General features: G+C 33.7%; 3 protein-coding genes across 20 annotated transcripts; 2 read left to right on the top strand and 1 right to left on the bottom strand.

Annotated features, from left to right (window-relative positions):
- Positions 1-563: 563 nt before the first annotated feature.
- On the top strand, positions 564-7,603 carry LOC108334368 (pentatricopeptide repeat-containing protein At1g07590, mitochondrial). Of its 18 annotated transcripts, none has more exons than XM_052870695.1 (6): positions 564-926; positions 1,100-2,754; positions 3,528-3,599; positions 3,769-4,817; positions 5,535-5,565; positions 7,262-7,603. In XM_052870695.1, the coding sequence occupies exons 1-2, from the start codon at positions 639-641 to the stop codon at positions 2,348-2,350; spliced, it is 1,539 nt and encodes a 512-aa protein (XP_052726655.1). In that variant the 5' UTR covers positions 564-638; the 3' UTR covers positions 2,351-2,754; positions 3,528-3,599; positions 3,769-4,817; positions 5,535-5,565; positions 7,262-7,603. The 18 variants fall into 18 exon arrangements, with proteins under 18 accessions (XP_052726655.1, XP_052726654.1, XP_052726651.1 ...); XM_052870694.1 differs by lacking the exon at positions 7,262-7,603 and adding an exon at positions 6,276-6,580; XM_052870691.1 differs by lacking the exon at positions 5,535-5,565.
- On the top strand, positions 2,743-4,468 carry LOC108332934 (sucrose-phosphatase 2-like). Its single transcript, XM_017568234.2, has 6 exons — positions 2,743-2,754; positions 3,528-3,599; positions 3,778-3,878; positions 3,964-3,967; positions 4,120-4,269; positions 4,334-4,468. Exons 1-6 carry the CDS (start codon positions 2,743-2,745, stop codon positions 4,466-4,468), a joined length of 474 nt encoding a protein of 157 aa, XP_017423723.2.
- A 3,645-nt stretch (positions 7,604-11,248) lies between the features above and the next one.
- Positions 11,249-13,920, bottom strand: LOC108332363 (outer envelope pore protein 16, chloroplastic). Its single transcript, XM_017567589.2, has 6 exons — positions 13,637-13,920; positions 13,506-13,557; positions 13,201-13,232; positions 12,888-12,921; positions 12,729-12,796; positions 11,249-11,556 (listed from the first exon to the last, which is right to left on the bottom strand). The coding sequence occupies exons 1-6, from the start codon at positions 13,739-13,741 to the stop codon at positions 11,416-11,418; spliced, it is 432 nt and encodes a 143-aa protein (XP_017423078.1). The 5' UTR covers positions 13,742-13,920; the 3' UTR covers positions 11,249-11,415.
- Positions 13,921-14,856: the final 936 nt, after the last annotated feature.

Here is a 14,856-nt window from a genome sequence, read left to right as displayed (position 1 = left end):
ATTTGTGAGAACTTGGTCTCGCAGACTAGACTTTAAACTCATAAAAATTTACTTTCCATGAAAATAATTATAAATAACATATTAATTCAAATATTATAATCGAATAAGTAAGCAAAATAGTTAAAGAAAATAAATCCATACTCATACAAATACAAGTTTAATTTAAAAAGTACTTTAAATATCTGACTTGACTACCAGAGAAGCATTTTTACTTCTATTTTTATTAAATAGGAAACACTTATACTACTTTGAATTAAATTTGATTAATTCCGAGACCTATTTTAAATTATTCTAATTTCAATTTCGAACTACAACATTAAAAAACATATTATACAATTATTAAATAACTAAAAATAATCCCTAATTCTTAATTAAAAAATGAAATTAAAAATTCTAATTAATTGAAAAACCTAATATATATTTGTATAAGTAATTTTTAAAAATTATTTGTATAAGTAATTTTTTTAATTTATAAATAGATATCTCTTTTAGCATATTCATTAAAATAACATTTAGAGTTCTTTTGTTGTTTTTTGGCATATATTATGCCCATGCCTCGTGCTTTGTAAATTTGAAGTAGCTTAGAAGTTTGAGCGAGTTGTAGCACCAAACTGGTGCAGCCTTGTGTCGGGGTTACGATGATAAGCAAAAGCATGCAAAGTGTGACAGGCTTCTTCGCACGAGAGTGGTTGGTTCAGTTAATACGTCGAACACCTTGTGGAACTCTTACCTTGAAATTGTTCTGTGCTCAAGCGACACAAAACCAGGATTCCCTGTCTCGGAGAATCGAGAGACTCCCCAAAGGAGAATCCGTCGGCTCTGCTTTCCGCAGTTGGATGAGAGATGGCTTCCCCGTTCACGGCGGTGACGTCTTTCACTCCATTAACCGACTCAGGAAGCTCAAAAAGAACATACGTGCCCTTCAGGTCAGTTATATATGTAGTAATAGTCTGGTCTCTCAATAGTGAATGTGACTATTTAAGTTTAAGCAAGTTTGGATTTTTCTTTTTTAAATGTTGTAGAATGGAAAAAGTATTGCTTATCGGTACTTGATAGAGTAGATATACTGAAGGTTTTACCTTTTTGTGTTGATCGATAGGTGATGGAATGGGTAATCAGGGAAAGACCCTACAGACCTAGGGAACTGGATTACTCTTATCTTGTTGAGTTTACAATTAAGCTTCATGGGATTTCACATGGTGAGAAGCTGTTCTCCCGAATTCCGGTTGAGTTTCACAATGAGTTGCTCTACAACAATCTAGTGATTGCATGCTTGGATAAGGGTGTCATAAGGCTTTCACTTGAGTACATGAAGAGAATGAGGGAATTGAGATTTCCCATTTCGCACTTGGTTTTCAACCGTCTCATAATTCTTCATTCCTCGCCAGGGCGCAAGAAGATGATACCCAAGTTGCTCATCCAAATGAAGGCTGATAAAGTTCCCCCACATGTGTCCACCTACAATATTTTGATGAAAATAGAGGCCAGTGAACATAATCTCGAGAATTTGTTGAAGGTCTTCTGTCGAATGAAAGAAGCACAGGTTGAACCAAATGAAATATCTTACTGTATTTTGGCTATTGCTCATGCAGTGGCCAGATTATATACTGCAACTGAAGCATATGTGGAAGCTGTGGAGAAGTCTATTACAGGGAATAACTGGTCAACATTGGATGTCCTACTTATTTTGTATGGGTATCTAGGGAGCCAAAAGGAGCTGGAAAGAATTTGGACCATCATTCAAGAACTCCCCTCTGTTAGATCTAAAAGTTACATGCTAGCCATTGAAGCATTTGGTAGGATTGGACAGCTAAACAGAGCCGAAGAAATTTGGTTAGAAATGAAATCAACCAAAGGATTGAAATCTGTAGAGCAATTCAATTCAATGATCTCTGTATACTGCAACCATGGATTTGTCGACAAAGCGGCTAGACTGTACAAAATTATGAAGGCGAGTGGGTGTAAACCAAATGCCATTACTTATCGTCAACTTGCTCTGGGCTGCTTAAGATCTGGTATGGCAGAGCAAGCTTTAAAGACCTTAGACTTGGGTTTGCGTTTGACAATTAGCAAGAGGGTTAGAAATTCAACCCCGTGGTTGGAGACCACTCTTTCAATTATTGAGGTTTTTGCTGAAAAAGGTGATGTGGGAAATGTTGAGAGATTGTTTGAAGAATTTCATAAAACAAAGTATTGCAGATATACTTTTGTATATAATACCTTGATTAAGGCTTATGTAAAAGCTAAGATTTATGATCCAAATCTTTTGAAAAGAATGATTCTTGGGGGAGCTAGACCAGATGCTGAAACCTACAGTCTTTTAAAAATTGCTGAACAATTTCGAACTTGATTTTGGATGACAACTTTCAGTAAGTTATCTGTATTTTGTTTTCTTTCTGTCTGCTACATATGTATCAATTGCGGGACAACGAGTCAATAAGAGGCAAGAGATATTACGAAGCATGTACCATTTGTTTGCCTTTTACAACTGATAATGTAAAGATGAGCATAATATGTAGATTTGATAAATACTGAGATCGAATAGGCTCATTTATTATCCAAATCTATTAATCATACGGTAGAGCATATTACCTGGCCTTTTTTCTTACTGCTTATGTTTCTCCATCATTTTACACCTTTGATTTGCTTGACGTATAACAGTTTCTCCTTTTGTTTATTTTTTAAATGTTTACCTAGTTTGAGTTAACGCTCCAAAATCTCCATAGCTGCTGGCCTCTGCTAATGGTGTTGCAGGTGAGTACTGAACTTTGGCCTCTCGTACACTAATACCTAGGGCTGGGCACAGTTTACTATAGTTTATCTATACTCTTTTGTACTTCAAAAAAACTTAAACTATTTTTACTGAAACCTAGTTAACTGTTTAATAGTTCAGTTTAAATATACTGAACTTATTTTATTTTAAATATAGTTAAATGTAATGTGGTTTAGGTATATTTGCGATCTAAATTTTTTCCCTGCCTCATTACATTCTATTCATCTGGGATGAACCAGTGGGGGTAACAATTGATTTTCTTTTGGATTTTGTGGGAGTTTTAATTGTTTAGGAGATTTGATTTGATTTGCTGTTTTTGAATAAGGGTAGATTCTCTAACCTATATTGATAAAGAGAGAGAGGTTGATGACATATAAGTAACAACTTAAGAACTTTGAGATGAAAGTGATCTATAAGATATAAAATGTTCTTCTTAGCCCACAACAGCCTATTTAAGACTTTGAGAAATTATTGGGGTAGAGCTGTTTGGATGTTGCCAAAACAACGACACATAACTTATGAGCACCCAATAGCTTCTAGTGTTCAAATTTGTTGATTAGCATCCCATATAGTCTGGGATTCGGAGTAATTTTACCTCTCGTTATATTTATGGCGTTCATGCAAATTAATAATGGAAGGATGACGATCTTTTTACAGTCATAACTCATGCAAACAGCTATTATGTTCAAAAGTTTCTATAACTGATCAAAAGTTGTATAATTATGGCCATCAATTTATTTTTTATTGGAAACAGTATCTGGATCATAAGTGGGACAGAGACGTGGTTTTGGAGGAAATAGCCAAGTTTCCTGAACTAACTATGCAAGTATGTAACTACCTTGTAATCTTTTAATTATAAAAAATAAGATACTTATCAGAATTTTTATATGTTGAATCATGCTCAGGAGAATGGCCTTAAATGAATTTTGGTATTAGCTATTATATAGAAGCATTGATATTCTTTTATCAACTTGTTTTCTTTGAAATTTCTGTAGTAACTGCAGTCAGAAACAGAACAACGGCGTCACAAGGTTAGCTTTTATTTGGAAAAAGGGAAGGCCCCAAATGTCGTCAAAGCTCTCTCAAAACGTCTGGAGAACGTGGGGTGAGATTATAGTTCATAATAAACTTAATGGCAGAAATTTGTCTACTTCATTTGAAAGCTTTGCCTGCAACTTTTTTTTTGATAGGCGGGTAAGACCCTCTGCCATCCTTTCTCATCTGTTAAAACAAACAACTGATAAGTATACATAGATACCTAGTTGATTGGATTTGTCTTGATCTGATATTTTATTGACATGCTACAATTTCATTATATATTTATATTAATTTTTTCTCTTTTCCAGTTAGATGTGAAAATAATTTATAGCAATGGTATTGCTTTGGATGTATTAGCCCAAGCTGCTGGAAAAGGAAGGACACTTGCTTTTTTACTTGAAAAACTAAATGTTGATGGACTTGGATCACGCAGCACTCTTGTTTGTGGTGATTCTACTGTTTGTACTATCTGCAAATGTGATTGTACTGTGAAAAATGATCTTTCATTTCCTGAATTTGAAGGTCAGCAATGCACAGGAAGAATTGCTTCATTGGTATACAGAAAATGCAAGGAGCAATCCCCAAATAATTCATGCAACTGAAAGATGTGCAGCTGGCATTCTGCAAGCCATTGGTGAATTCTCTCAAGCCAACTGAAAGAATGTGTCTCCAAGAGATATTGGAGATTGCATGTCCAGCGGGAAAGTTCTTGGTCCTAGCCATGAAGTAGTGATGTTCTACATGTTTTATGAGAGATGGAGGTGTGGTGAAGTTGAGAATCCTAAGCAGTATATGCAAAATTTGAAAGCAGTCTTTGAAGTTTGATCCAATTGTAAGATTTTACTCAGCTGCAAATCCATATCTAAGCAAGGTGGACCATGTTTTGAACCAGACACACTTGTTTCTCATGCTTCCTATGCTTTCAATAGCTACTATCAGACAAATGGAAATTCCGATATTGCATACAATTTTTGAGGCATTGCTTCTTTGACCAAACGTGATCCTAGTAAGTCAAAATGTTTATCTCGTTAGGTTAATTATGTTAAGTGTTCTGAGAGTGATTAATTATGTTCCAGGTTAATTATCTACGTAGCATCCTTTCACTTTTGGTACCATAATGATTTAGAGTGTAATAATGAATAACAGTACTTGTCTGATTGATGAATATAAATATGAATACATTTACCTATGTTGATGAATAATGTCAAACATTTATGGAACTTTTTGCCTGAGAATGTTGAGGTGTTGAAAAGACACTGCAATTCCATCCAATCAAACAATTTACTTTTTGTATGGGTGCTTTCTTTTTATGCATTTGCATTATTCTAGTTCCTTTAAACTTTAAGATCAAATTAGTTTGTTTTCTTTGAAAAACTGCTACAGGTTTTTGTAACTATGAGATGTGATATTCTTTTAGAAGATACCAAAACACTTACTTTTGAATAAGCAATTATGCTGAGTTGGTATATATAGTATATATATAGTAAAGTAGCTTCATACTTTGGATTATATTCCTGATGTCATCATAATGAGTACATATTACGCAGTATTTACATAATGCTTTACAGAATGCTTTCGGGAAATTAAGTGTAGAATATTTGAATGTTGAAACATTAATAATTTTCAAATGAGTGGAATTTTAATTAGTGTATGCTGATAATGTTGTTCATACTGATGTTGAAAGATAAATCATCCTGAACTTCTGTTTTTCTTTTCTCTTCAGGCTATGAAAAATGTGTTTATTCTACATCTGGGTATGTATGAGATCATAGCATAACTTACTAGTTTGAAAGAAGCTTGTATAAATATTTTATTTAATCATTGTTTATATCATTGTTGTACTTTTTTTGGACAGTTTTTAGTTGCTTCTGCACCACCTTTGAACTAAGGATTTTGAAAAGCAAGATGCATTTGTAACTGGATTTGCTTTGCATCAAACTGAACTATACTATAATAAACTGAAAAATAGTTTACTAAACTGCACTGTACTATAACTTAACTAAAAAATAGTTCAGTTCAATTACTCTGAACTATTATTTAGTTCAGTTCAGTTTTCTTAAATTGTTTTATAATTAACTATAAATTTTTATAGTGCAGTGCAGTATAGTGCACTTTGCCCACCCTAGTAATACCTTTATGACCAATTTCTGCTGAATGGTCCTTGCCTCCATTCTCTACTGTCCATGATACAGACCTTCTCAAGCCAGAACCTCCTCTCAACCAACCACAACCTCCATCACAAGCTTTTCCATCTACTTACTGATTGTTTTCAAGAATAGAAAATTACAGTTGGGGTGAATTTAGTACAACTGGATGTTTTATTGGAGATAACATGATAATTTATTGGGCATTGATCCATTCCAAATAATAAAGAAAAAGGATAATAATTATATAACATTATTCTTTCATCTGAATTAATTTAATTTTCGAAGTACTTTGTCAAATTATGTTTCATTGCTCTTAGTGTAATCATGCTGGCTCTATATCTCGGCGATATAGTGGGACTGTCTAGCGCAGACATCCCCAAGCATCCCTCAGTGAGCAAGCCAAGGAGGTAGCCAAAAAGACAACTGGATTTGCTATCTCAATGGAAAGAACACCCATTCAGAACTCTTGCAATATGGATGAGTGGGCTAACACTAGCATTTGCTATCTCACTATCATCTAACAACTGGATTTCTTTTATATTGTATTAGTGGATGTTTAGATGTTATGAGCCAACAAATATTTTTTTTCAGTTTTATTTATATATTTATTCATATTCCTTTAGGGTATGCATTTTTTTTCTGCATTGTATTTTTTTTCTTTTGCAAATCTATTATCATCTTTTGAATCTGAAGCTCAAGTTATAATCCATCCAAAGTATCAGAATTCTGAGAAGAGATGCAAATCACATCAAATTGATGAGGCCAAACATTATATAATTCAAGAACTAAAGGGGTGTTCCAAAGAAATAACTCATGATACTAATTGATATGAAAAGGATATTGAAAGATTCCAAGATGCTTTTATTTATAGTAATGATATTTTGCTAATTAATCAACTAACTGCATGAGTAAATCTCAACCCTTGATAACTTCCAAATTATTGTGTACTGTTGATGACTGACTATGTTGACCTATTTGATGCTGAGCATGAAGTTCTTTCATGAGTTTCATCTGAATTCTTTTGGCATTTTAGCATTTCGGCTTAAGTAGGTGATATATTTTGGTTCAAATAACCTTTCTTTCTTTCAAATACTTCTAAATTTTATGTTCTCTTTCATTTTTCTTATTTCCTTTTTTATAAGTAATGATTTTCATTTAACTCACATTTAAAAGTGATAGGTTGACTATCTCATATATATTCTCTAAACGTTCAGCTGTAGTTATAAAATATTTCCCAGTGAAATACCACACTGCATGTTGCCTTCTGCATTTTATTTTTGTGACTTACGGTTTATGCTTTTAGGTTTGAGAAGTTGCTACCAATACGGTGGATTTGAATTCAAGGTGCCAACAATCCACAAAAATTGCTTGTGAGAATTTTGTGGATTATGAAGCTTCCTAAGTCTGGCATCTCTGCATCTCCATTTATTGGCCTCGTAGCCTATTAGGTATATACTTATCTGTCTGAGAAGGCCTCGTAGCCTATTAGGTATAATCTATTCAACTCTATTTCTGCCGTTTATAAAATTGTGACATCCAATTAGGAAAATTATACTCTGTATTCCAAAATAAACAGTCTTTTAAGATTTACAGACTGATTTTGAAATACTTAGCTATACAAATTCAATAAAATAAGTACTCTCAAATTTTCAACTACACTTGTGTCTTTTTCAATATTGATTACTGTTAATTATATTTAGGGATATTGTTGGGAAAATTACTGAAAAGAACTAAAATATAATTCTGGAAGAAAAACAAAAGGCTAAAAAAAGACTATTATTTTGCAATGAAGAGAGTATTGAATAGGTGAGGTCAAGGAAAGTGACGGAATAATTTAACTATACGGTTCATCGACAAGATTTTTATGTCAGTTGTAGGGAACATTTAGATCTTGTAGAATTTGGAAAGAAAGACATGTCACAATTTCAGGTTCATGATTATAGATAATGTTACGACCTAAGGTAGGGGTAATAATAAGGGTTAGAAAGTATATGAGCAGAGAGAATATTTAGTATAAGTTAATTAGAGTAAATAAATATAATATAAGTTAATTAGAGTAAATAAATATTGTATAAGTTAATTAGAGTAAATAAATATATATTTAGGGAAATATTCAATATAAGATATTTATAATTAAGGATATGTGCTAAGATAATATACGGAGAGATATTTATATTAAATATAGAGATATTTATATTAAATATAGAGTTATTTATATAAATTATTGAATATTAAATATAGGGATATTTATATCAAATGCAGATATATTCTAGAGGAATATTTAATAGGAGATGGGCGGGAAATAATTAATATAAATAAGGTTAGAATCCAGGGTTAAAGACAGGCTTTTGATTATTGAGTTTTGTGACAGACATTATTGTCTTGTGAGGGAGGTTATGCTCTCAAAGTAATTGAAGGAGGTTATGCTCCCAATTATTGTTTATCCTTGTTTATTCAGATATTACCATCAATAAAAGAGATTCATTCATCAAATATTATTCGTTTATTGTTCTATTCCGTGTGAGAGAGAGTGAAAGGTTGTATTTGGCTAGTTTACGTACTCAGGTACGTAACAATTGGTCCGACCTGCCGGAACCTAATAGAGACGAGTGAAAGACATCATGGAGGGAAGAATAAATGCAGTTGAAGGGAAACTGGAGAGCATGGAGCAGAGAATAAAGAACATGGAGTTCTCCCTAAGGAGGTTGAAGGCAGAGTTGAGTGGAATACGCCATGAAGTCCAAGCTCCAAATGGGAAGGGACTGCTGGAACCAAACGATAGTGGACTAACGGATCCGAACGTGAGCGAACGGCCAGAACCGAACGATAGCAGACTGCTGGATCCGAACGTGAAAGAACGGACGGAACCTATAGAGAGAGGACTTACCGAGCCAAACGGGAGGAGACGGCCAGAACCGAGCGTGAGAAAACTACCTGAACCAAACGGTCTAGTATTGGAAGGAAGGATGAAGGCTTTGGAAGGAAGGGCAAATGGAAGAATCAATACCCTGGAGAGAACAATGGAGTCTGTGAAGAGATGGGCCGACAAAAAGAACAGGGGGCTTGCAGTGTTTGGTACACTGGCAGAAGGAAGAGCGCGACGTGAAGTACTGAAAGACATTGAAAACCATTCCCTCAGGGCTTATGATTTAGGAGAAGTGGTAACCAGAATGCTGGATGAAGAATGGAAGACATTAGAGAAGGTTTTACCACCACCCGAACCTCCAGACATGAATTGATGAGGAGCCATGAGGTCCAGCTCCCTGTTTCCAACCTTGAGGACAAGGTTGTTTTGCAGCGGGGTGTAATGTTACGACCTAAGGTAGGGGTAATAATAAGGGTTAGAAAGTATATGAGCAGAGAGAATATTTAGTATAAGTTAATTAGAGTAAATAAATATAATATAAGTTAATTAGAGTAAATAAATATAGTATAAGTTAATTAGAGTAAATAAATATATATTTAGGGAAATATTCAATATAAGATATTTATAATTAAGGATATGTGCTAAGATGATATACGGAGAGATATTTATATTAAATATAGAGATATTTATATTAAATATAGAGATATTTATATAAATTATTGAATATTAAATATAGGGATATTTATATCAAATGCAGATATATTCTAGAGGAATATTTAATAAGAGATGGGCGGGAAATAATTAATATAAATAAGGTTAGAATCCAGGGTTAAAGACAGGCTTTTGATTATTGAGTTTTGTGACAGACATTATTGTCTTGTGAGGGAGGTTATGCTCTCAAAGTAATTGAAGGAGGTTATGCTCCCAATTATTGTTTATCCTTGTTTATTCAGATATTACTATCAATAAAAGAGATTCATTCATCAAATATTATTCGTTTATTGTTCTATTCCGTGTGAGAGAGAGTGAAAGGTTGTATTTGGCTAGTTTACGTACTCAGGTACGTAACAGATAAGCCCTGTTTTGCATACTTAATATCATATAAATCTGCAGAATGAATTAATGGGATGAAAATAGAAGTCGTAAAATAAAATTGTCCACCATCTTTGTCAAAGAGCTGCTTCTAGAATAAGTGCCTTGAATTTTGTTATGCCCATTTAGCTGTTCCTGCAACTTGAAATCAAAGCTGAATTCCAAGTGCCCTAACGATCCCCCTTGCCCAGAGCAAAGCTCCTAATAGAAACCGAAATGGTTCCCTCTCCAAATAAGCATCCAAATAACCCTCCCAAAACTTACCTCCTTGATTATTTAAACAAACAATACCCCTTTCTCTCTCTTCTAACCAGCATATTCCTGTTAGTGTGCCACGTCACCCTTCATAGTCTTTTTCCTCTCATATACTGTCTCATCTATTCTTACCATTCTCTTCTTGGATCAAGGGCTCACTGAGCCCAATAGTATTTGGGTCTGTATCAAAACCACATTATATTGGTCTTTCTCTTCAGCTGAATATAAGGCTTTTGCAGCTCTGAGTTGTGAGTTGTAATGGATTCATCATTTACTCACTGATTTAAAAGTTTCTAGTGTTGCCCCTACTTCAGTTTTTTGTGAGAAGCAGTCCGCCATATACCTGACTCACAATCCTATTTTTTATGAGCAAACAAAGCACATAAAAATTTTGTCATGTTAGAAAATTAAAAGTGGCCTGACTCAATCCTACCTTTCATAAGCAAACAAAACGCATAAAAATTGTCACGTCATTCGTGAGAAAATTCAGAGTGGTCTTCTTCGTTTGCTACCAATTCCTTCTTATGCACAACTGGATGATATGTTTATTAAGGCTCTCCATCCCAAAGCTTTCACACACCGTGTCTCCAAGATAGGACTATTCGATGTTCAGAGTCCCACTTTCCCACTTGAAGGAGGTATTACCAAATAAATATCTTTTATTGTTAGAATTTGTTACAGTTTTGTCATATCATGCCAACGTGTAAGGTTTGTTACGTTTTGTTATGTAGGGATGATTTGTTCATCCTAATATATATGACCTTTTCTTTTATGTACTGTGAGACCTATGAATTCTATGATAGACAGCTACCCAATCATGCATAAGAAAATCTCTCAATATTCTTTCTTCCGCAGGATTTTTTTTTTCCCAAGTTTTAACGGAACTTAGTTTGACTTGCGTATAAACACTTGAGCTGAAAATCTGAAGCCATATATAGTAACGCATACGCGAAATTGATTCACCGGTCAGCATAAAAGGGCTAAATTCCTAAACCTCTTCAGCCTGAACACTCAAGCTTAGCTTTACTAAATTGCAACGACGAGCTATTACCATACGGAACAAGTAATTGACCAATATAAGATAAAAACATAGGTTTAACTGAAAGCTGAGTAAATAAATAACATACTTAGAAGTAACTGCACCAATATCAAAACGGAACTGGTACACATGACAAGAGAGACTGAATGTGCTATCCCTTTCCAAAACATGCAAGAAAACTAGTAACACATCAATTTTCATTCATTCAAGTAAGGTAATTTATGAACTCTGCAGCAGTAGCAATTGCTGCCCCCGTAATGGCATCTATTGCAATCTTGTCTTTCTTGTTGTTACTGACGGCAGATACCACGGCCCCAGTTACTGCACCCCCAATCATGGCATTCTTCTGCAGTACATTCAATCCAAGTCCAAGGAAACAAGAAAAATGCTTCAGTAAGAATTCAAGTAAAAAATAAAATTGCAATTGAACAATGGAGTACACCTAAATCAAAAAGTGAAAATTCCTTTGACTCCCAATTTTCACAAATTCATTTTTTAATTATTATATCTAATTATGAACTAAATCAACTTTTGGAAAAGCTAAAGTAAACGAGGGAACTTTTGTAAATAAACTTATGGTGAAGGCTACCGTGCATCTTTATAGATTGTCTACACCATTACATAATTTAAAATGTTAACACATATCCTACTTCTCCAACATTAGATCGTGTCTTTCTACTTCTTCACCAACCACTTCCATTCCCAACACTTATTTCGACCACCATTTGCTACCAGAAGCAATTTCTGGTGGAGGCAATTCTTCCCTTTTCTCCTACTAAGTTAATTTGTGTTCATCCAAATGGATTATTCTCCACCTTCAATGGCAATGTCTACTGTTTCCTTATGGTGCCACCGTAGTCTCTTGTATTTTGTCCCTGTTTACTATTTGCATCCAGCCACAACAAATGTAACAATTTAATCAATCATACAAGAAACCCAAAAATTGGAAAGTCAAAATAAAGAATATATTGTCAGAGAAGAGGAGTTGAAAAGAGGTCAGGATAAGTGAAAAGGGTTGAAAGAGAAGTTGGTTGCATAGTTGTGGTTGATGGATTTTCTGAAGAGGATGGGTTTGGGCTCAATGGGGGAGAAGGAAGAGGTCAGAAAAAGTGAGTTGAAAAGTTTTCTGGTTATGAGGAAGAGAGAGAAAGGGATATAGGGAAGAGAATCACTGCGGGTGGTATAGGATGCAAACAAGAAGATCAGATGAATCTAATGATAGATATAATTGGTTCCTCATAAACCACATAAAGAGCTAGTCCACGGTACTCTTTGCCACAACTTGATTATAAGTTAGTTTAAACTTCCCATAAGTTTTTTTATTGAAAAGCTTAGCTAAACATAATCTCTATATATTCTAAGTTTCCAGCCTCTCAAGGTATACCGAAGTGGGTATTTTTCTAAATCTAATACAATACCCAGTTTAGGACTAGATCTATTTAGAGCCAAACATACTGCTTGTTATAACACCCTGACTTTTGTAATCAAATTACATGTCATCATGTTGGAGAGAATTACCCAGTCCCTAGTGCCACGGATCCTCTCTACCCCATATTCGGTTCCAACATAAAAGCCAGCTACAGTTCCTGTAAGCATAAAAAAAAGTACATCAATGGAGCAATTGCTTTTTTCAAATGAATATGCCCAATTACATAGACCTCGCAACCCAAGTCTTACCCCAATATACACCTTCTTTACACATCTTCTTCAACTGCAAAAAAAACAACCAACACCTCGTGAGCAAGGAATTGAAAATGTCTATTGAATAGGTTTCCCATGTTATCATTTTCCGTCGTCCTAGCATTATACTTTTAGCACAAGATTGATAGCACGATTGAAAGGTTAGGAAGAAGAGAATCCAATTGTCGGTTATGTTAAAAAGTGACAACAACAGTATACACCAAAATTGGACTGAATCTTTACATTTGAAAAGATCAATTTCACAAAAAAAGAACTGATAGCGAATCACTGCGTTAAATTGTGAACTTACCGTTTTCTCAAAATCATGACTCGAGATATTCCCTGGAACAGACATGTTGAATTAGTCTGACAAAGGCCTTCACAGACGAAAATAGCAATAATAATTTAAAACTAAAGAAGTAGGAACACTGAAGCGACACCACGGAAGACGCAAAGTAAAACACTTGCACGTAAGTGTATAACCGTAACCCAAATTCAAAAAGGAAAAAACTGAAAACGTGATTATAGATATCAATGAAAAAGTTACCTATTCAGGCTCCGGAAGAAAAGCGATGATGATGATGATAGTGATGAATATATGAAATGCTTACTTACTCTTTTGGATAATATGATAGGTATCTTCAGCACCTGCGCGCGTGGCTGCGATCTGGAGTACAAAATAAATAAATAGTAAAATAATTAATTAACGAATTTAGAAAAGAAAGAGAAAAGGGTGAGAAAATTACGGTTCCGATCCTGAGGAAAGCATCAACTGTGAGATTGAGAAATGGATTGCCCATGTCAATGGCTACTTCAACCCTAGGAGGCCCTGAAACCCTTACCCATGCCATCTTTCACCCTCTTCTTAAATTCTCTTGCTTTTGTTTTGGGGTTCATTCAATTCACATGCATAGCCAGAAGAACTCAGATAGTGTTCAGATTCACCGCCTGTCACTTCATTGGCTCCTACCCAAATATCATTTTCATCTCAAACTTTTTCCCTTTTCAACTCTTTTATTGAATCAACGGAAGAAAAGTGACCAACAAAAAAGTTAGCATCTTTATGAGCAACAACCACAAATTACTACTTAATCATATCATTTACTGCTAATTCAAACTATTAACAAAAAGAAATTACTTTAATCGACAAAAATTAAACATTTTAGATTGCTTTTCGTGTTTTCTAAGGTTAACTAAATACTTATTATTCAATATTGATGTCTGGAAAACAGTTTTCTAGGTTTAGTATTTTACTAACTAGTCCCGAAGTAAGATTTCAAGTATCCGATTATCTTCAAGCTTGTTTCTGCAGTCTCTAATTCAAACCTCAACTCCACGTAAAATATAAATTTAAAATTTATTATTGATCTCAATTTGAATAATATCTTTTCAATAATGTATATCTTTTTATTTTATGATGTAAAATGAAAAAGTTATTCAAAACGAATAAATAAAATAACTAATAGGTTTCTATTATAAAATATTTCCCTCCACGTAATTATAGGCTAAATAAGGGTTGCCTAATCTAAGATCCAATATAAAAATGGGTTCAAAAATTAACTTTTTATACAATTGTCTGTGTTACTTTATTATTCTTTTAAATAATTCGAAGTATTTTTCTATGTTATGTTTTAAAAATTAAATTGTGATATATATATATATATATATATATATATATATATATATATATATATATATATATATATATATATGATTAAAAATATCATTAAGATGAAGACGTAAAGGTGCATGCAGTAGTGATTGTGATTTTTTATGAATTTTTCATTTGTCTGTTAGTATGGAACATTTTTTATTATTATTATCTTAAGGATTGACGATTCAAATTGTATTTCTGTTCTAAGTTTTGTCTTTTCTTCTTTCTCTAAATCATACTTTTCCTTATTATAATAATGTTTAATTTGTTATTAATATTATGGATCCTAGACCTACAAATGATTTTTCATCT

The sequence above is a fragment of the Vigna angularis genome, chromosome 11 (genome assembly GCF_016808095.1).
Source record: "Vigna angularis cultivar LongXiaoDou No.4 chromosome 11, ASM1680809v1, whole genome shotgun sequence".
In the NCBI taxonomy this organism is placed as follows: domain Eukaryota; kingdom Viridiplantae; phylum Streptophyta; class Magnoliopsida; order Fabales; family Fabaceae; genus Vigna; species Vigna angularis.
The sequence above is the reverse complement of the archived record's forward strand: the minus strand, read 5'-3'. Positions and strand labels throughout refer to the sequence as shown.

Bases quoted from the DNA above. Each gene is read 5' to 3' on its own strand.
- LOC108334368 (XM_052870691.1), top strand. From the start codon at position 639: ATGATAAGCAAAAGCATGCAAAGTGTGACAGGCTTCTTCGCACGAGAG. The intron at 927-1,099 runs GTCAGTTATATA...GTTGATCGATAG, and splicing joins AGAACATACGTGCCCTTCAG to GTGATGGAATGGGTAATCAG.
- LOC108332934 (XM_017568234.2), top strand. The intron at 3,600-3,777 runs GTATGTAACTAC...TAGTAACTGCAG, and splicing joins TTCCTGAACTAACTATGCAA to TCAGAAACAGAACAACGGCG. The intron at 4,270-4,333 runs GTTTGTACTATC...CTGAATTTGAAG, and splicing joins TTGTTTGTGGTGATTCTACT to GTCAGCAATGCACAGGAAGA.
- LOC108332363 (XM_017567589.2), bottom strand. From the start codon at position 13,741: ATGGCATGGGTAAGGGTTTCAGGGCCTCCTAGGGTTGAAGTAGCCATT. The intron at 13,233-13,505 runs GTAAGTAAGCAT...TGTCTGTTCCAG, and splicing joins CTATCATATTATCCAAAAGA to GGAATATCTCGAGTCATGAT. The intron at 12,797-12,887 runs GTAAGACTTGGG...TTATGCTTACAG, and splicing joins TAAAGAAGGTGTATATTGGG to GAACTGTAGCTGGCTTTTAT.